The 21,104-nt window shown below is 32.5% G+C and overlaps 4 protein-coding genes across 6 annotated transcripts; all 4 read right to left on the reverse strand.

Annotated features, from left to right (window-relative positions):
• Window positions 1–269: 269 nt before the first annotated feature.
• LOC118028449 (AT-rich interactive domain-containing protein 2) lies at window positions 270–5,032 on the reverse strand. The gene is made up of 2 exons (XM_035032021.2): window positions 3,506–5,032; window positions 270–1,858 (listed from the first exon to the last, which is right to left on the reverse strand). The coding sequence occupies exons 1-2, from the start codon at window positions 4,508–4,510 to the stop codon at window positions 950–952; spliced, it is 1,914 nt and encodes a 637-aa protein (XP_034887912.1). The 5' UTR covers window positions 4,511–5,032; the 3' UTR covers window positions 270–949.
• Window positions 5,033–9,537: 4,505 nt separating this feature from the next.
• LOC118028448 (probable E3 ubiquitin-protein ligase RHB1A) lies at window positions 9,538–11,730 on the reverse strand. Its single transcript, XM_035032020.2, has 5 exons — window positions 11,571–11,730; window positions 11,269–11,413; window positions 10,556–10,994; window positions 10,335–10,444; window positions 9,538–10,236 (listed from the first exon to the last, which is right to left on the reverse strand). The coding sequence occupies exons 2-5, from the start codon at window positions 11,338–11,340 to the stop codon at window positions 10,207–10,209; spliced, it is 651 nt and encodes a 216-aa protein (XP_034887911.1). The 5' UTR covers window positions 11,341–11,413; window positions 11,571–11,730; the 3' UTR covers window positions 9,538–10,206.
• A 1,108-nt stretch (window positions 11,731–12,838) lies between these two features.
• LOC140954127 (mitogen-activated protein kinase kinase kinase 17-like) lies at window positions 12,839–15,314 on the reverse strand. 2 transcript variants are annotated; one of them, XM_073408275.1, is made up of 2 exons: window positions 15,193–15,314; window positions 12,839–14,023 (listed from the first exon to the last, which is right to left on the reverse strand). In XM_073408275.1, exon 2 carries the CDS (start codon window positions 13,847–13,849, stop codon window positions 12,992–12,994), a length of 858 nt encoding a protein of 285 aa, XP_073264376.1. In that variant the 5' UTR covers window positions 13,850–14,023; window positions 15,193–15,314; the 3' UTR covers window positions 12,839–12,991. The 2 variants fall into 2 exon arrangements, with proteins under 2 accessions (XP_073264376.1, XP_034887908.1); XM_035032017.2 differs by having other exon boundaries at window positions 12,839–14,106; window positions 15,193–15,289.
• On the reverse strand, window positions 15,264–18,898 carry LOC118028447 (uncharacterized). Of its 2 annotated transcripts, none has more exons than XM_035032018.2 (7): window positions 18,749–18,898; window positions 17,672–18,359; window positions 16,273–16,408; window positions 16,040–16,176; window positions 15,848–15,910; window positions 15,689–15,757; window positions 15,264–15,611 (listed from the first exon to the last, which is right to left on the reverse strand). In XM_035032018.2, exons 2-7 carry the CDS (start codon window positions 17,861–17,863, stop codon window positions 15,528–15,530), a joined length of 681 nt encoding a protein of 226 aa, XP_034887909.1. In that variant the 5' UTR covers window positions 17,864–18,359; window positions 18,749–18,898; the 3' UTR covers window positions 15,264–15,527. The 2 variants fall into 2 exon arrangements, with proteins under 2 accessions (XP_034887909.1, XP_034887910.1); XM_035032019.2 differs by having other exon boundaries at window positions 17,672–17,882; window positions 18,749–18,894.
• Window positions 18,899–21,104: the final 2,206 nt, after the last annotated feature.

The raw sequence follows: 21,104 nt of genomic DNA on the forward strand, positions 1-21,104 counted from the left end.
TCCATTGATTATTTTTTAAGTCCTTTTAATATCAATAAAATTGCCGACTAATTTTTTTTATTTTGTTGACTTTTCTGTTAGAAATAATTAACAAAAATTCTTCATTGCAATCTTCATTCTAGTATTGATAAAAACATGGTATTCTCTCTTATTACACCAAATCATCCCCCCTTTTTTTTTCAATAGGTGTCTCTTGGTGTCACTAACAAATTCCGCTGCGAAAGGATGCTGGCAAAAACATAAAGGTAAGTTAAATCTGATGCAATCAGTTATAAACAAAGAGACATCTTTGAGATCAGATTGAGAAAAACTGAGATGGTACAACTTCCTATGAAACGGTACTGGCAGTTTGAACATCAATCTTCAAACTGCCAGTAATACACGTAACTACTAGAGGAATATTTAACATCATCGAAAGGGTAAGGGTCTATGAAACGGTACGTAGTAGAAGGAAAGTTACCATTGCAGAGACAACCACTGCGACGTCCACCACAACCTTGAACAATGGTTTAAAGAATTCACACGGGCAGGCATGCAACCATATACAACACTTTGAACACACAAAAAAACTTGAATCCAAAGAAACACCACTATCTGCAACTCTCTTTCGTTCCTAAAATTTCCTTCATCCCAGATACAGTAGCTGGTATGGGATGATGGTCTAGATAATGCTGCTGTTTTAATTAGTAACGCGGCTCCTGAAAATCGATATGCACAAATGCATAATTCGAGTTACTTGAGAAGTAGCGTGACGGAACTTTTAGCATATCATGCAATTTCTTTCTCCCTAGTTTATCAAGAAAACTCCGCCTGCAATAGTAGTGTTCACAACTGCATCTCGACCACCTGGTCCAATCAAAATTGTTGGGAGCATTGAGTTATGTTGTGGTGTTATGGAAAGGGATTCAATTTTCTGATCTGAGGCGCTGTTCTGAAACTGAATTCCTGTCTATGTGAAATCGGTGCATTGTTTATTCTCAGAACAGATCAACATGTTGGCACCAGGAATCGTGAGTGCTTCATGACCATAAGCATCACTCAGAGATCCAAACTTTGTTTCATCATCATCACTATCAATATATTTTGGAGTTACACGGTTCTGATAACTTCTGCGCTGAACAAGATATGCGTTGAAGTAATAGCTTATCAATTCTTCCCTGGTCTTTCTAGGAAAATACTTAAGTTTGTTGTCCCAGAAGCACTTGCCTGCAGATTGAGGGTTAAACCTGACCATATCCTTGAATCTCTTTTCTTCTTCAGTGGTCCATCTAAGTGAAACTTCTTCACCCATGTGATCAAACCGCCAATGATAGAACAAAGGACCCAGCTCGAGCTTCAATTTCATTCTTTTTTCAGCAATATGAAATCTAACACATCCAACTGAACCTGGAAGCTGACAGCCACATAAACTGATCCCTCCCTTTCCGATTGGATCCATTGCAACTGGAGCATTATGGTTTTCACATTCCAAAGGCCATAGTCGTGTGCCCAGCCATTTAGAGGCACTCTCAGAAACCACGCCAGTCCACTCAGGGACTTCAGCTTGGAAGAGAGGACCCACAGCCACGTGTCTACGGACATGCTTATCCCCAGATCCACTGAGTGTTGTGTGTTTGGATGATAAATCATCAATGACAAGTTCTTGCTCCTTACAGGCGTTCTCACACTTGAGAAGACTTGCTGATTTACTTTGATGGGCTGAACATGATTTACAACAATAGCATAAATGAGGTTTCACTATAGCAGGAAGCCGCTTGCTGCATCTTGACCTCTCGGCAGACTGCTCACTTAGAAAACTAACATCCTCAAACATGGATGGATGCATCTTTTGATTGTTCTGTAAGTTCATATTGCATACCTATAAGAAAACAAGTAAAATCATTTAGCTACAAACAAACTTCCATTTTCCAATGAACCACAACAAGCATAACATAAATCTTCACAATTATTGCCCTTTTGAGATAGTTTAGAACAAAAAAAAAATACATTACATTTTGAATCATTAATCTGCAATAACAGTTCAGGGAGACAGGAAAATCAAATAACTTCACAAGGCCATTAGTTGGCCATTTGTATTTGTCTCTGAAATATGCATGCCACCCCCCCCCCCCCAAAAAAAAAAAATAATAATAATAATAAATAAACTCTGATTTGTAAGCAATTACTAGAACTATAGGCATATACCACAACTTTGTCCATACCAAATTCATAATTATCTTTTAAAAGCCCAAGTGCATTAAAATATATGATCTCTCATAGGCTATCAAGTGATTTAGCCCAATATCAACAGCAAAGAACAGATAAAGCTTCAGATTTAAATTATCTGGAAAGGTTGCTATAAAGTTACTATAAAAAAACGACATCTTATAGGGAATTTTAGTTTTATGCATCTTGACTAGGATAATAGTCATTGTGATGTTGACTTACATCATGATATCTAATTTTGTTGAGAGGTCACGTGGTAGTTTGAAGAGGATGGGCTTTTAAGCTTTTAGATCCTGCAAAACAAAGGTTCCTTCCTCGGAGGTGCTCTCTAGTGCTTGGGCCCATCTAGCTACCATGTGACCTTTCTGTAACATTAGATTTGTGATGATGTCAATATCTCATATTGATTAGGAGTCGAATGTGTAAATTAGCTATAAGGATTAGGTGCAATCTCTGCCCCTAATAGGCAGAAGCCAAGTGCAAGGCCTAAAATGACAAGACCATTTGGGGAGCTAACAATATAGCAGATTTGGGCTAACATCATTAATATTAATTAGAAGAGATTTCATTCTAGTTTTCTTCTTAATTTCAAGTTTTCCTTTTTCGAAAGAAAATTGCAAGATGCATTCATGTGCTAAAAAAAATAACAAACAAAAGAAATAAAGTTTCTATCAAGAAAATAAAATCTGTCCGCATTATAATTATTTTCTTCGTAGAAAAATGCAAGAATATTCTATTGTATTCATCTTAATGTTTGGCATTTATGATAATTTAAACGAAATCTTTGCATATTAATTTTTATTTTTACTCAACTAAAAATTTATCAAAGAAAAAAAATCTAATTAACTCTTAAAAAATTATTAGATTTTTATAGAAAATGTTAAATATACAATATCAACTAAACATATATAGAAAAACAATCTAGTAATTTTATATCCATTAAAGCATGTGTATAAAGGGGGTGAAATTATATGTTTTTAATTTTAGTTTGGAAACTAATGTTTTCCATCATGAAAATTGTCAATAATTTACACATGAAACTATGAAAAATAAGTCAAGTGTATTTTTCAAACCCAGTACAAATTTGATGAAGAAATATAACATTTGAATAGAAATTCTTGTACCATGTTCTTTGTGAACATATCCATAACAATTATCTTGTGCATTTTAAAATTAGCAATCGGTCGATAATCTATTCAAAAATCAAAAACCTTGCATGGAGATTTGAGTGAGCCTGAATATATATTAGTATTTAAAACAGTGAAAAAAATAGAAACTATGTCTTAAGTATAGAATTTACCTGCACGAGTGATTGTTCGATGTTAGGATTGACATGCCTTCTTTGCAAGAGAGCTTCTCGTGCCCTTATTGCTTGGGACCACAACTCATCACCTCTATGAATTACTCGAATAGAAGGATCATCAGGACATTTTGCAATTTGGATTACCCAGTTAAGCATTCTTGTTAGAGATTCTCGTTTTCTCTTGCGGGAATTGAATTCTTTCTTAGCAATACTTGGATCCAAGATCACAACATCATCATCGCTATCGTTACAGTAATTCTCCTTTCCACCATGAAACTTTTCATCATCATCACCATTCCTATCTCCAACATCATTGTGTATTCGATGTACATCTTTGGTGCCTAACAAACCTATTTTTCTCTTCCCAGTGTCCGTTTCAATGTATCTGCCATTCACCTTATATCCTATTGAAGCAAATTTACCATCCCCCTGCTTTCTATCACATCTAAGCGATAACAAACTTCTAAACTGCATCTCTAGCTCCAACAACGAAAAACTCAAATTCCCATCACATTGATGCATCTCCTTTCTTAACTTCTCATCGCTACAAATCTTCATACATTTTTCCAACTCATACAAATACTTAATATAAATCAATTTAACAGAGGGCGAAAATCGAAGATCCAACCCTAATTCTTTAGCCACAAAGCTCCAAAAACCATTTACCAAATCAAACCCACCTCTCTTTCTCACAACCCAAAAGAGTTTGAACAAATCTAACGATTGCCCATCACCGAGCAATGCTGGAATAGGCCTAATACACCCTCCATCTGCAGCCTCATTCAAAAAAATCGAAACCACTTCATCAAACAAGCATACTACTTTATCCTCACAATCACAATCATCCTCATCGGAATCATCAACAACAATACACTCCTCAATCTCATCCTTCATAGGATGATTGGTATCTGGACACCCACCACCACCACCCTTGTATCTATAAATAATATCATCAGGACAATCTAAAGCAGACCCATTTGTTAAAATTAACCATCCTGCCATGAACCTTATTCTATTTTTTATTTTTATTTTCTATCTCCTCCTTAAACCTCGTAAATCAAAAATCAACAAAAGAAAAAAAAATACATAAAAATGATAGCAACAAAACTCTCTTTTTATTTGCTCTGTTTTCATAAGTTAGTGCAGACAACAAATCAAGAATTTAAGAGACACAAATCTGATAAGAGAACTAAAAGTAGACATAAATCTTGAAAATGATAAAAAAATATTACAGGACAAGAGCAGGTGTAAGGCAACCTTAACTCTACTCTGTTTTTCAAGATATTACCTCATTTCTTGGTCTTGAATTGGATTTCCTGTTCTGGGTTTTTTTCTTTCAAAGCAGCCAAATATGTCCAGCACAACAAAGTTGGAAAAGGGACAAGAGGGACAAGAAGATCGAGGTTTGGAGAGTTCGAAGAAAAAAATGACCAGTGGCTGCCAGCACACACTAATCCAATTGGAAAGTTTTGGACATTTGGGATCTAATTGAACAGACAGAGATTTTATTATTTGGGTGGATGATAATTAAGATTAGTATCAAGAAAGGATCCGTAATTAAGGGAAAAAATCTAAACTTCGAAACAAATTAAAGCAAAATCCAATAAAAATAAACCTTTTTTTTTCTTTGCCAATATTTTGTGGAAGGGATAAATACTAATAATTTGTTCAAATGATGTATATGTTTATCACACAAAGTATTGCATTTTTCAAGTTTTTTTATTTGTTTTTTTATGAGATTTTAAATTTTAATTTTATTATTGTTAATATGATAATTACTGAAAATTTATATAATTGTTAATTTTAAGACTTGTAAAATTAATTAAAATATGCATAAATTAGCTTAAATATTTATATTATAAAAAAAAAAAGAGAAAAAGAGAAAAAAAGCGTTAAGCTTTATATATATATAAGATAGCAATGATAAAAACTTGGATGAGTTTTCTCTCTTTACGACACCTATCCTTTGAAGGGCTGGATGTAATTAACATTTCATATACTTTAAACTGCATGCTGTTTTTTACTTGTAAAATATAAGGTAGTGATAGATATATTTTATTGTGAATTATTAAAATAAAATTATTTATTTATTCTTGAGTGGAAAAAAATTAGGCCTTGAGATTAGAGTTTTTTTTGGTTTTTTTTATTGTTCTATTGATTATTAAAAAATTATTTTAGGGTGTATATATCTTTTTTATCTTTTAAAATAATAAAAATACTCATTTACTTTTAAAATTAATAAAATTTAAAACTATTAACTTAGAGTTTCCTTGATTTTATAGAAGATTATTAAAAATAAAAATATTACTTTTCCTCCAAGATCAAAATATTATCGAGCTACTGAACAATGTTTTTTTGGTTTTTTATTGTTCATGTATAGTACAAGTACGAATTTAACCTTGGATTAGACAAAACAATAGCTTTGCACTTAGGATATTTTTACACTTTCATATGGTATTTTGGTATTTTTCATGTTTACTTTTGAGTATTTAAATCAAAAAACTATTGGTGCATGTTGATAACACGACAACGAGGGGGTGGTGTCCACGTCATTCAGGCAACGTGTGTGACGCCACCTAATGATCAAATCTGGCCTTCCCTTCCATCATACCCTTTGATGTGCAACTATGTTCTCTTCTACTCAAGGTGGCGCATGTTAGCATATGGATGTCGGATTTTACCATCAATCCTTTTTTTTTTTCTCTCTGCTGACAGATAAAATATATATTTATCCTTTTTATTTTTTATTTTTCAATTTTAGTCCCCATTCTTTTAATTTTTTTATTATGTTTTTATTCTTTTTATAGATGTTTTTTTGCTTTGCAATTGAATCATTCGATTATACTTTCTCATATGTTTTATTTTTAATTTCAGCCCTTATTCTTTTAATTTCTTATTTCATTCTTGTTCCTTTTAAAGAAGTTTTACTTTTCAATTTAACCCTTCAATTAGAATTTATCATTTTGTTTTATTTTTAATTTTAGCCCTCATTGTTTCAAATTCTTATTTTGTTCTTATTTTTTTTTTATAGAATTTTTTTTTAATTTAGTCTTTCAATTATAATTTTTTAAATGTTTTGTTTTTCATTTCAGTCCTTATTTTTTTAATGTTTTGCCTTGGCCTTTCTGTTGAATTGTTTTTTTTTGCTTTTAATTTCATCTTTCAATCAAAGTTTTTTTTTCAATTTAACTCTCATTCTTTTGATTTTTTTTTCTTTTATTAAAGCTATTTTTCAGTTCAATTTAACCCTCCAACTAAAAAATTTAATTTGCCCTCTAATTAATGCTTTTTTTTCACCCTTAAATTTTTTAGATCCTTTTATGTAATTGACTTTTTTTCTGGTTTCATCTTTCGATAATTGTTTTGTTAGGGTTTCGGCTATATGTAATTTTATTATTCTTCATTAGTTTTTTTTTTAAATGATTTTGTGATTATCTTAAAAAAAAAAATTCATCACGGTCTCATAACCTAAATCACGGGTTTCGCATGCTATTTTTTAATAGAAGTTTTTTGAGAATTGTTTTGTTTATATTTGACTTTTCAAGATATTATTTCTAAAAATAAAAAATATTTATTTTAAAATAATATTATTGATGTGTTGGGCCTTGCATGATATTTTTTTTAAGGGTTTGAGTTATTCAATCAGTTTAATTTGCGATTATCTTTTAGATCATGAGTTTTTTAGGGTGTGAATTTATTTTTTATTGATTTAAATAAACAAGTTCAATAAACACAATCAAATGAATGTCTCATTTTGTTTGATTGAATATCTTAATCTATATTTATTTTTTATTTATTTAAATTTTCTTTTGGTTATTGTTAATTATCTTTTTTGTTTATTAACATAAATAATTATCAATTTATTTCATTAGATGCTTGTATAGATTTTTTGATTTACATTTTAAATTTTTTAATGTAAAAAAACATATTAAAGCCATCTGAATACTTGGTATTTTTTTTATAAAAAAAACCTGCAGCAAAACAAACGCCGTTAAATAACTAGTAATAATTAAAACATTAGCAGGTTTATAATGGTTTGGAAGCAGTAAGGGGTGGTTAGTCGGGAAAGAAAAAAAAGGTAGAATATCTTAATTTTACTAGAGAAACAATTTTTGAAAATCTTTTCCTGAAATGCTTCGAACCAATTGTTGGATTTTATAGATCTAACAGTTGAGATTTCTGGGTGGTGATTTCGAAAACAACCATTAGATAAAATTAGTCTTATTAATAATTTTTAATAATTCCAACCGCTATACTATGATCTATCAATTAACCTCGCTCGTCATGATTAAAATATTCTTTAAAGTAGTTTCGAAACTACAAAAAGAAGAAATTAAGATTTTCATTTTAGAGTTTTATTTGAACCCATTGAAGAATTAAATGAATTTTCATTTATTTTCATTTTTTTATTGGGTTGAATCGGAAATCTAAATAGATTCCTATTAAAATAATATTGATTTCATAGAAAAATATCTATTTATGGTTAGGTATAATCCTTAAACCAACTTGAATGTATTAGAAAACGTGTTGAAGCGTTGATAGCGAACTTAATAAAAAAACAAATGTCCCACCAAACCTAAGTATTGCGAATTGACTTTTCTTCTGTTTTTTTTTTTTTTTCTTTTTCTTATCACAAATTTTCCACAATAGATCTTTTTTTTCCTTGCCATGAACATTTCTTTTGGCTGCCGCTCAAGTAGTTAACTTTGGTTATTTTTTTTTTTTTTTTTAAAAAGAAGCACACCAGAGTTTTTATTTGTATGTGCTGGAGGTCAATACCATCACAAATAGCTTGAATTTGATTGATTTTAAATTTTACTCGAAAAACTTAATCTTTATCATGGATGCTTCATTCTTAATTTTATTTATTATGTTTTTTAAATTTCTGTATTCTATATGAATATTATGCTTTTAGCAATAATCAACATATTAAATAAGATATCAAATTAAAGTGGTTATTTAAAAACAATTTTAAAAAAGAGACTCATTGAAAAAAAAAAAAAAAAACTCTTGCAAAAATAAACTAACATAAACTCTAGCACAAGAAAGAGAAAAAAAAATAACAACATTTACTAGCCACATTCCTAACCCTAGGTGCGTGCAACGAAGCTTCATAAGCTGACCTATTAATCAATGCGTGTAGTCCTCACATCAAGTTAAAAATCAAGTTGACTTCAACGTGATCAACTCAAGGCCTTATCAAAACTAACCCTTATTTTATTGACTTTTTTTTATATATATATTTTTTTTATTAAAAACATCGTTTTCATCATTTAAAAAATATCTAAGCTCATCTCAAGTTAATTCTTAATTTATGACCCAAATCTTACTCTGAATTAACCTCTAAATTAAGTTTTATAACTATAATAATAATTTTAATAATGATTAGTTGTTGTGTTTTGTTGAATAATCATGGTTGAAATAAATATTCCGGTAACAAAAAGGATAGAAGACATGAATAATCCGGGATTTTTGCCACCAGTACTATTTAAGAATAAAAAAACCCAGAAAGTATATACCATCAAAAAGAAAAACGTCCGAAAGCATGTTATGATGGTTGCTTTGCAACGCATCTACAAGAGTATATACACCATTTCGCCAGCTAACAATACAGTAAACTTTCCGTTTCTTCTTGATTAGAAAGAAAGCATAATGCGTTCTATAGAAAGGCATCCTAGTTGATTCTAAGCGATTAAAAAAAAAAAAGAAGCAAAATTCAATGTTAGGATTTAAATAGAGTAAAAATCAAAATTAAGTTGAAATCATGGTAGATTCACAACCATTTGATGAGTAAACAAAACTAAACTAAAAAAACCAAACATAAATTTTCTGAAGGGCAAGTACTTAGCCACGCTCTTAACTTTACCTGTACCCATAATTGACCTACACCATCATCACAGGTTCCAGTATCGATCGATAAAAACTAGCAGATCCTGTTGCTAATCTAAATCAGCCAATGAATACGAGTAAAGTTTGTATAGATACACCCTCTTGAAACAGTCAAGAACAATAGTGATCAGCACAAAACCTAAGACTCAAAAATGATTGATCAAATAGACAAAATCAAACCTTGAAGTGTATATTAGACTGCGTGTTATTTACATGAATCATCTAAAACAAAAAGCCCCTTCTTTTGATCCTTCCCCAACTTTCCTTAAACCGATCAATTCCCCCCCACTATCAATCAAACTCACAAACAGATGAACTTAAGACAAAAACAACTATATACGATTTACAGACCAATTTAATTGGTAGAAGGAAAAGGAAAGCAACTGCTAAGAGTATTTCAGAGCATGAATTGCAGTAAAGCTATACTGGGAGAAGGAGAAGGAAAGAAAGAGCCCACCTGTGTTCTATTATAACCACCAAGTGATGGACATCAGTAGTGGTGTAGGACCAACCTCTGTCCTCTCTTCTCATCTTCTTCCTCACCGCCCCAACCCCCCCCCCCCCCCCCATTTCCTTTAAGATTTTTAAGGTTTGACAAAGAGAGGATACAATAACATGGCATTCAAGCAAGGACCGACTCTTCAAAGAAAAGAAAAAGAAATAGCTACAGCCAAATCTATGGCAACCACCAAATAGTGGGCACAGAAAAGAAAAACTCAAAACTCTTGTGCATTTGTAACTTCTGCTTTGCAAACTTGATATGAAACAGCTAAGAAAAGTTGACCTTCAACAAATTTTCTGCACAGCTACTAATCAATAGGAGGGTCAAATATCATTTCCTGCAATGTGAAAAAAAAAAAAACAAAGAACCATGTGGATATCATGCATATTAAGAAAATCCCATAAAAGCAAATGATCAAAATATAGTTGGGCAAACCTTGTCGCAAACAGGACAACTTTCACTTCTTTCCATCCATTCAAGAATGCACGAAAGATGAAAGTGATGCTCGCATTTTGTGGTAAGTTTTGGATTCTCTAAATCATACTCTGCACAAGAGAAAGTAGAGGGCAGCTAAAACAGCCAAATAGGCGAAGCAATTTCACTGCCATAAGCCACAAGCATACGATTAAAGAAAGAATTTAGTAAGGAAATTATACCTTCCAGACAGATAGGACAATCCTCCTCCTCCTCCTCTGTTGCTGAAACAAGAGGCTCAACTGGCTTTGAAAGCTCAATTTCTAACTCCTTCGCGGAACCAGGTTCTGAATTGATTTGCACTTTGCAGTCTAAGTCCTTCGCATCTTCACACTTAGCCAAAGTTTCCCGAGTATTCAAGGCAGTGTTTTCTTGTCCAGAAGCAGAAGTTGTGGTCTGCAAAGCTCCATGGTTCTTGTCACCACGAACCTCTCTCAACCTTCCCGGGGTTTGAGGACGTCCTACAGCCGCATCAAATGGGGTAGGTGCAGGAGGCGGTCTATAGGCATCAGGCACTGACGTGTCCAGGTTTGTATCAACCAAGAGCCCGGTGGATTGGAGGACAGACCCCGGTGCTTGGTGTGATGACAATGAGACATGCTCTTCTGATGTTCTGGAGTACTGCAGAGAAAACGAGTTGCGATAAATATAAGAAAATAGTAAACCTGGAACTGAGTCTAGTATCCAAGCAAAATCTGGCAAGTAATATCCAATTGAAAATCAGCAACATGAATATCTATCTATCTATAAACGATCTCACATGAAGCACAACAAGAACAGTCAATTCCAATAAATTAATAACGTAATTTCCAGAAGATTAAAAGCAAATGACATCGGCATCAGTTTTCAATTAGACAAAAACGAAGGAAAGGCAAGGGATGGATATTGAACTAACATAATAAAAAGGCGGTGCGTTATCAAATTGATCAGCAGCTCCTTTAGCGGAACCACAGCAACAACCTCCCATACTATTTTCTATCTCCTCCACTGCTTCATCATCATCGTATGATTCTTCTCTCTTTATCCTCCAATCACCAACACTGTTTTCCACAATCAACAAATACAGACATCGCAATAATAGTATTAACAAACAACTCAACAATAAAATTCTCCAAAACCCTAAACAAAATCAAAATCACCGAATCAGAAAGTATTTGATTCACACAATCTGTAGCTCTTTGAGCTCAAGCAGTTTACCTGAATCACTGGATTGAAAAAGAGAAGTTTATGGATTGGAATTACGGTGGCCTGTCTTGAGGCAAGCCAACGGCTTTACGGAATTGGCTTTGTTTTTTCTTTTTTGGCAGGGAGGGAGGGGCCGGGGGGTGTACTTTCGTGTCCGAGAACGACTTTCACTGAAAAACAAGCACATTATTATCTTTTTAAAATAAATAAATAAATAGTTAGTATCATTGACCAGTTTATACGGGAGAATATTATTTTTTTAAGCCATGAGATAATTAATTGCGTAGAATAAGAAAAAATAGATGTTGATGGTGGGATTTGGTCTAACGCTCCTGGTAAACGGCGTGGAACCCTACTCGCTTTGATTTTTAGACGCCTAACCAAGTAAAATGCCTCTTGTATTTCTCTTTCACATTTCACATCTTCTTCGAAAATCAAATAGTTAGGTGCAACTCTCGTTCTTCAAGCTTCTTTGAATTTTCTCTTTCGTGAGAATCTGACAATCCTTTGTTTATATAAAAATCATTTTGACTTGCTTGCAATATAATCATGGATTCTCACTTTATACGTTAAAATTAGTCTTAGGTTCAATAGCATCTTGAACTTACACTTAGGCAACAAAATAATAACAAAATATTTAACCTGTATATTGCTTTTGTCGTGTAATGTGTGTTTTGTTTAAATTATAGATTTAAAAATGCATCACACTTAATCATATGGGATTTTCAGATAATTAATTTCGTAAAGTTTTTATTTATTTGGTTTGATCAGAGGTTTAATGGACTTTATATTACATGACGTTGGAAGTCTCCCACAACCTTAATCTAAAATTGCAAGCGAAGATTGCTGAAATCTTAACTGTTGAGCTTTGATGATTAGCTAAACACAGATGATAAGAAATCAAAGAAGATCAAGTTTTTCCTGCAAGCTAATAGCCATCTAAATGCTAATTGATATTCCCATGCCTGCCAAATTTGCATTAGATCAGATATTTAGTCCTTGAAAAAGAGAAGAAAAAAACAAGGTTTTCCTTTTCCATAACTATAACCAAGTAAATTGGTTGCAGTCAGCTGCATTGTGTGTGTCGAAACGAGGGATCTTCCTTGTATAATAAACCAGGAAAGAACAGTTTTTTTTATCATCTTCAACCTCAAATATGGGGCAAGCCTTCAAAATGAATATTTCAGAATCTAGATATCAGCAGGAATACGTAACCCTGTATGTTTAATTTCACGAATGGATGAATTTCCATCTGCTAAAACCATAAAATAGAGTGCTAAGAGTAGTGGTATCATACGATTTGATTTTAGACAAGATCTGTAAAAGAAAGATAAATAAGTAATGTATAGCCAATGTATTTTATTCTTGCATGTACATCTTCCTAGTTCTGAATATCTTACAAGATATGGATCAGAAACTAAATCACATTTCTTTCAACCTGATCTAACGGTAATCCAATCTCCCGAGGATACAGAATCATTGTCAGCATGCTGCCTCATCGCTACTATTTTAGGTTTTCCGCAATTCCTCATCGAAAAAGGATTCCAACGCAGGTGTTCATCAGGATTCCGTGATTCATCTGAATCATAATCCTCCTCGTAAGTTCCAATATTGTCCAGAACACTTGCAGGAGAGCATACGTATTTCTTCTGCGAATTTCCTGCAATGAAAGGGTGATCCAGCAATTCTTCTGCTGTCCACCTACTTTCGGGATTCCTCTCGAGACATTTATCCAAGAAATCCATCCCTTCTTCAGAGAAATGAACTGGAAAATTAGGCCTCTCATTGCTACATGCAATCTTCAATACAACCGCCATTGGATTCGATGCCTTACAACCCCAAGGAGGCCTCCCTGTTGCCATTTCAATAACTGCGCATCCCAAGGACCAAATATCTGAAGCAAAATCTAAGCCTTCCTTTCTTAAAACTTCAGGGGCCATCCACAATGGAGTCCCCCCTACAGATTGCCAGGAATAGGCGAACTTTCCATTTCTATCCAGGTCTTTCAGCCTCTTAGCACATCCGAAATCTGCTAACTTAATGTTTCCTGACAAGCCTAGCAGCACATTCTTGCACTTGAGATCACAATGAACGATCCCATTTTCATGAAGATACTTCAGACCATTAAGTATCTGTTTGGTATATAAACGAATTACTTCCTCTTCTAGTGCCCCACCAAATTTCTCAGCTATATCTGACAGGCTCCCTCCAGCCATATACTCTATGAAAACATTAAGTTTAGCACCACCATCTGATCCTTTTTGCCAGCCCTTCCCCATACACCGAATCATATAAGGCGAATCCAAGCTCTCAAGAATGTTAGCCTCATGCTCTAAATATTTACTATCAACCCCAGAAAGTGCACTTTTTGCCACAAAGAGTCCACCAGTGACCTTATTGATGGCTAAATGAACAGTTCCCTGTGACCCAGATCCAATAACTTTACCCTTCACCCATTTACAAGGCTGTTGAAGAGATGAAAACTGGTTAGTTGCAGCCATCTCTTTTGCAGCTTTTGATTATGGATAAAATAGGAATGAAAAGGTTCCTGCTGATAAGAAAGTATTCAACCTTTTATGAAGAGCGGTTTGTCATTCAGAAAGAAACAATGTTAGATTTACTTAGAGTGGAACAAAATTCGATATGAAGAGCGGTTTCCGGCGAATTGGAAACCGCCCTCAGAAGAATATATCCTCTACTAAATCAGAAAAAAACGTAGAAGAGATGAATGATGGGACTGCAGAAGTAGTTTCTGTACTTTTAGGATCTATTTATAAATATGTTATTACTAACTTGGACATTTATGAAACCGTAAATGGTTGGTGCTCCAAGCCTTGTGGAACTGTTATTGTATGATCGGATATAACTTTTCTTCATGGATAAAGCTCTTTTGCGGTCATCGCATTTTCTCTAGTTCAAAAACATCAAATATAAATATAGAAACGAGAATATCCTCGCCTTAAAAATAAAAAGATGAGGACAGCCAATGATCTATTTAATATATATGAAGTTTCTTTTATGGGGGAATTCGAAGCCAAAATAGTAACAGGGACAGAAAATTAAAAATATAAAATAAATTTATTTTTATAATAATTTTAAAATGAATTTTTATGTTTTTTTAAAAAAATAAAAGATATATTTTATCTGTGTTTTTTATCCAAGAAAGTAGCTGCTTAAAACTTTTCGATAAACTTTATCTAAATCATCCATGTTTAGGGTGACAAGAAATTGCTCAATTACTCAGCTCATCAGGTCTTGTCATTTTCAATCACATGAATTTAAATTTTTATTTTTTGTTTAAAAATAATTTTTTTGTGTTTTTTTTTAATATCAAAAATAAATTTTAAAAAATAAAAAATAAATATTATTAAAAAAAACCTAAACCGTCAATCAATTTTTTAATTTCTAATGGCTGTAAAAAAAAACTCAAATACCCCACCCGAACACCAAGACATTTAATTATTTTTTTGGGAATGACAACGATAAATAACATAGCAGGGGTTAATAGTAAAATGTGTGAAACAAAACTTGACTATTCTTCTATAATCACCCTTCCACAGCTAAGATTTTACAAAACTACTGTTCAAATAAAATCCAATTGCTCACAATAAGCATTCATGATTTAATTTCAAACCTGAAATTCACAATTTCTTGCAACTTGACCCTTGATTTAACAGCTACTTTGAGGCCCAATGATCAGAGACATTTGCAAAATCATAATCCATTCCAAGTACCAGTGATCATGGTTTCCAATTTCTGCTCCACAAATCCACAATATATTATATAATTTAACTAAGGAAAGTGATTCTAACTAATAGACTTCGAAACATCTAACTAGGGGATCTGCCGGCATCACATGGTTAGAATTCAGGGGAGGAAGAAAATGGTTTTCCATGCCAATATATAATTAGGATCTGAACTAAAGGTTAGGGTTATTATATTATACAAGGCCTTGTACATACAGATTTCTCACTCAGATGGTTTGTCCTTCTCTTTCAGTCTCTTTGCCACACGGGTGAATTCTGCAACCTCTTGCATCTCATCCAATGGTCGCTACATCAATAAAAAAAAATGTTAAATTTATGGGCAAGAGGAGGAGAATCAAGGACAGGGCGAGTTGAGAGGCAAACCAGTGAAAGAAAATGAATTTGTGCAGCATTAAGCATCTGTTCCCTTGATGACTGAGAGTTGACACCCGGCTAATTTAAAATTGCAGAACCCTGAGTTAAAAGAATTTCTAGGAATTCTTGTGGTTGATAGAAAGAATCAAGTAGGATAATAAGACTCACAAGTTCGAATTCCTTGCAATATCTCCGCAATGATTCAGTTCCCAGTCTTGCCAAGTTCACCGTCTAAAGCATCAACAAGAGTTAATAGCAGTTTTTGCAAAGCTATAAATCTTTGTGCATAATGTTTGATGAACGAGGCCACAAAATCAAACATGGCAAGCAATTCAATGAAGTGGTTCAAATATCTCTTACCAGTACAGGCATGTGAATAATGGATTGAACATCTCTGTTACTGCTCTCACTTGTTGACTTTGCAGGTGCAGATGGAACCCATGGCCTGGTTGGTCTAACCCTTGGCTTGCTAATTTTTTGGAGCCCGCTGCCTCTATCTGCCCAAGGGAAAACAATATCAGAGAAGATACAAGTTTCAAATAACCACCAACGAAAGTGACAATCAAACTCGACTTCGTTTATCAGAGGCATACAGAAATCATGTTCGCCAATGTCAGAGCCGCTGCTGGTATCATAATTGTTATCATCATCCACTTCATTCCCCGTAGGATGTTCCAGCACACTCAATGCATTCCTTTGAAGCTTAACTTCAGATCCGTTTTTCAAAACCTTGACCATCCAAGCATTTGAGACTTATAAGTACGCCTCACATAAACCGCAATGGATACAGAATACAGAAAATACAGCAGAGCTCAATATAGAAATAGAAGGACAATCCCCAGACAATAGTAACTAAAAGGAAAGATTGCAAAGGCCTCTCACTAGAAATATGTCAGAAGAGTAGGGCATCCCAAAAATTACAAAACCATCAATCATCATTTTACCTTCCTAGACAATATTTAAAATCTCACGTAATTAAGAAAACTCGACTTGGTTTAGAAAACACAGCCACGAGAAAATATAATAAATCTGAGTGTGCTTTTTGTAACCAGTTCAAAAGGTGTGTTTAAAGTTATAACTTCCAAAACCAAATCATACAAATTTACTAAACTAAAAAGAAAAACAATTTTATAGTTAAAGAGAACTTTCTTGGAGAAATTCAAAAGTAAAAAATCAAATCAAATCTCCGAACAAGCCTTGTGCGCTACAGAATATGTGAACTCAAAACCTATACTCTTTAATAAATTTGAACCACAAAAAGTAAATAAAGAGGTTAAAATACTAGACAGAGACAGCATATCACTATTCAAAATTCAGCAGCTGTGTCATAACAGCGACTTATGCTAGTGCCTGAAGAGCGTTTATAACAAGTGTTTACTAACATCAGACATGGGAGGTTTCACCAAGGAATAAGATCAAGTTTTGTACTTTCTGCAGAAGAATTAAGATCTAGACTGCTTTTTTGTAAGAGGGGAATTGATATTTAAACCTATAAACGAAATTTATGAATGTACCATTAGCATGCCCTGCCTCAAATAAGGAAAGCACAAAACCAAACACGGATTCTCGAAAAAGGAAAATAAAACCAAGCATGGAAGAGTTGGATAAGAGATATAACTTCACAAATCTAGACCACGATTAAATTTGGTAAGAAAATTTAAGGACATGAAAACATAAGATGAGCGAAATAAATGACAAGCATGGTTTTTTTCTTCCATTTGATCCTTTGGTTTAAGAACTTAAAACCAGATAAATTTGCATACAAGAATAAAACAGAGACAAACCAAAAATAATACATCCTTTTCAACAGCCAAAAATTAAAATCCTATTGATCGCTGCACTAGTGAATAATAAGCTCAAGTATCCATGATTGAAAAGAAAATAAAACCAGATCAAATTAACATTGAATTAGCGGACAATACGTATACATGAAAGACTAATTAGGAATAGAAAAGGTGAATGGGAAGAAGGAAAAGGAAGAAGCAAATATACCAACCAATGCCAACCACCAAGACCAAGAGCCTTCTTGACCACGCCTTGTAAACCAACCAACACAGACTTTGTTCTATTATTTCCAGTCACAACGACTTTAGTGTGCCTAGGAAGCACAGACAGCTCTTCATCACCACTTTCCTCTCTGAAAGGTGAAAGAATCCTAGAAGAACACAGCTCAGTCCCAAACATCTTCTCACTCGCAAATATTCTTGATCAAAACCCAGAATTTTAACCAAGTTAAAACTAACAATAAATAGCCCAAAATCCTAAATTTTGCGTAAACTAGCCGTAAACCAATCTGATCTCTCCCTCCTAAAAGCAATCTATCCTTTTCTTTATCAGAAGGTTAATGTGGTATAAATTTTAAATTTCATAATTTAAAAGAATTCTATCACCCAAAAGATGTCATTCCAAACATAAGAATTCTTTAACCAAATCAAATCAAATCTATTACTTAGGAATCAACTCAATTCTACAAAGAATTGATTCCAAACAGCCTTATAAAGTACCTATTACATCAGCTTGAATCAATATTTAACTAATTTAGAAGAATCAAAGTTGAATTAAATGTAAACAATCTTACTCAACCAGATTTAAGCGCAGTATACAGACACAGAAAAAAAAAAGAGAACATAATTCAACTAATAGTGAAGCAGAGTGGCCCTTTGAAGAATTTGAATTGTACCTGAGAAAATAAAAGAAAGCAAAAAAAAAAAAAAAATCAAACTTGGAAATCACCTTCAGTTAACAATAAAAAATAAAAACAAAAACTTCATTATATGTTATTTATGTTTCCTTCTTTTCAAACAGGCAAAAATAAAAAAGAAGACGGAACTCCTCGTTGCTTAAAAACTCTGTAGCTCTACATAATTAGGCTCTAAAAAGAGAGTGTGTGTCACAATACTAGTACCGTTAAAAAGCAATTTTTTAATCGAAATAAACAAAGCTAAATTTGGATAGAAGAAACTGAGAGCACAAAAGAGAGCATTAGGGAAAGGAAGAGAGAAGCTTCATGGGGTTGAGCTAAGAAACCAGACAGCACAAGTTTAAATGCAAATACAAGCATTTCATTACCTTAGTCAATTAAAATGCTATCCAAACTGAGTGTTTTCAGTTTTTTTTTTTTTTTTTTTTTTTTTGAAGATCAATAAAAGAATTTGGAGAGACAAAGAGAATTTTAAAATCCAGAGGTTGTTAAAGAGAGAGTGTGATCAGTAAGAAAGAGAAGGCAAACTTAATGCTTCCCAACTGGCAACTGCCATGGGACCTGTCATGTGCCGTATTGTCACCGGCTTTACTTGTTTTACCTGCTATATCCTGTACTTTCTTTTTTTTTTTATTTTTATTTTTATTTTTATTTTATGGCTAATTTACATTTAGCTGCCTACATCTTTGCTAATGTTTCATTTCGGCTCCTATAATTTATGTTTTTTTTTATATCAATCTAATTTGAAACTTTAGCTCCTCATACATTGGTTGACATAGTTGTTTTTTTAAACCATGAATATTTTATTTAGTTATTTTTTTTTATAATGATGTCCAGAATTTCACATGCTTATTTATAATAATACGTTGCCATGTATTTGTTAAACATTTTACTCTTAATTATGATGTTCTCGATATTTGAGAAAACATTATAAAAAAGATTGTGAAGAAGTTATATATTTTATGTTATATATAAAATAAAGCTTTTTATTTTTTTTATTTGCCTATAATGTCTGAATACTCATCAACAAGCCTTTTTTAAACATAAATTAAATTAATAAAAGCTTATTATTTATTATTTAATATATTTTAAAAGTTTACCTTAACTTATGTATTTAAAGAAATTCATTAAAAATCTTTTTAAATTTCTTAATTTTAAGCCTTGTTTTTAAATAAACTGAAATCTCTGGTGAAATTTTTTATATTCCTTCCATTGAATTAATAACATTTAGATATTTTTTTTTATGTTAAGTTAAGCTATAAGATCAAACAATATTTTTTTCTTTATTTTAACTACAAATCGAAGTGGGAATTGAATCACAAACTAGCATTGAATGTTAGATTTTATTTCCGACAACAATATTTCAACGGCTAGGATTAATTTGATCATACCTTCTACAACAATATCAGAACAGAGGCTTTTTTGTCTTGCACAAAATCTAATGTAATTAAAAGCCAAGCAAGTTAGTGCTCGTTTGGAGCTGAGCTGCGGTTCAACTTGCAAGAAAATTTAAATTTTTTTGCTTTAATTTTTTTTTTCTGAATTGTTTTGACCATATTAAAAATGATTTTTAAAAAATAAAAAATAAATTATTTTAATATATATTTTTAAAAAAATAATAATTTGAAAAGTAACCTGCTCTGTACTCTTAAACATCCTTTTAGAAAGTTTAAAATGAGCTGTTGGTGGGTTGTGATTGGTAACTTAAAAAGAGAAGAAAATGAGAAAGTACAGGTGTCAAAGACCAACGGATCTTGTCCATGCAAGTAAGAGTCGTCTTAAAATATGTCAAAGACAGTGATAAGATCCTGACCAAGAGGTTTGTTCCTTTTATGATCTCAGGTTTGAGCTCTAGGTTGTTTATATAATGATCACTAGAGATTTACATGGTCGTTAACTTTAGGGACCGTAGGATTAGTCGAGATACATGCAAGCTGGCCCGAACACCCACATTGTATATAATATATATATATATATATATATCATAGACAAACACAAATAGAGACAAATTGGGCAATCAGCATATAAATTTTTTTAAAAATAGATGAATTAACATCACAATAAAAGGATGTGATGAAATAGCATATTTTTATTTTTATTTGTTACAGTTCAAAACCTTTACATATATTTAAATATCATGCTTTTAAACCACAATATTAATTAAAAATTAAGGAAGCACTTTAGGGCCTCGAGGCTATCTTTCTTCTCCTTCTAGCATTAACTCTGTTGCATTCCCCCCCAATAGTTCCTGCATGGTTCTTGAGGCATTCCCCCTCAATTGGTGGGGACTTGAGCTGTTGCATTTACTAAAGTTTACAGTGTGTCTGTGGCTAAAAGTTTCTCTTTATTTTATTTCCCAGGAAAACGGAAAGAAAAAACAAGCTACTCGTTTAGATAAAAGATAATTCTTATTTGTTTTTGTGTCTTTAATTATTATTTTTTAAAATTTTTATTTATTTATTTTTTATATTAAATTAATATTTTTTTAATGTTTTTAGATATTTTAATATGTTGATTTTAAAAATAATTTTTTAAAAATAAAAAAATATATTATTTTAATATATTTTTTAACAAAAAAATATTTTAAAAATCAATTGCAAAGTATACTTTGAACCAAACATAAAAAGACAAAAGTGAGTAAATGCACGTGTCATCATGCATGGAAAACTGATCGACTATGTTATTTGGCTGCAGAGAGGAGAAGGGCATCTGTGCATAGATTTA

The sequence above is a fragment of the Populus alba genome, chromosome 3, assembly GCF_005239225.2.
Source record: "Populus alba chromosome 3, ASM523922v2, whole genome shotgun sequence".
Classification (NCBI taxonomy): Eukaryota; Viridiplantae; Streptophyta; class Magnoliopsida; order Malpighiales; family Salicaceae; genus Populus; species Populus alba.

Excerpts from the sequence above, each read along its gene's own strand:
- LOC140954127 (XM_035032017.2), bottom strand. The coding sequence starts at position 14,059 with ATGGCTGCAACTAACCAGTTTTCATCTCTTCAACAGCCTTGTAAATGG.
- LOC118028447 (XM_035032018.2), bottom strand. The coding sequence starts at position 17,863 with ATGTTTGGGACTGAGCTGTGTTCTTCTAGGATTCTTTCACCTTTCAGA. Across the intron at positions 15,911-16,039 it reads TTATTCACATGCCTGTACTG|ACGGTGAACTTGGCAAGACT; the intron begins GTAAGAGATATT and ends TTGATGCTTTAG. Across the intron at positions 15,612-15,688 it reads AAATTCATTTTCTTTCACTG|CGACCATTGGATGAGATGCA; the intron begins GTTTGCCTCTCA and ends TTATTGATGTAG.
- LOC118028448 (XM_035032020.2), bottom strand. The coding sequence starts at position 11,340 with ATGGGAGGTTGTTGCTGTGGTTCCGCTAAAGGAGCTGCTGATCAATTT. Across the intron at positions 10,995-11,268 it reads ACGCACCGCCTTTTTATTAT|TACTCCAGAACATCAGAAGA; the intron begins GTTAGTTCAATA and ends TTTTCTCTGCAG. Across the intron at positions 10,445-10,555 it reads TTGTCCTATCTGTCTGGAAG|AGTATGATTTAGAGAATCCA; the intron begins GTATAATTTCCT and ends TCTCTTGTGCAG.
- LOC118028449 (XM_035032021.2), bottom strand. The coding sequence starts at position 4,510 with ATGGCAGGATGGTTAATTTTAACAAATGGGTCTGCTTTAGATTGTCCT. Across the intron at positions 1,859-3,505 it reads TCGAACAATCACTCGTGCAG|GTATGCAATATGAACTTACA; the intron begins GTAAATTCTATA and ends GTTTTCTTATAG.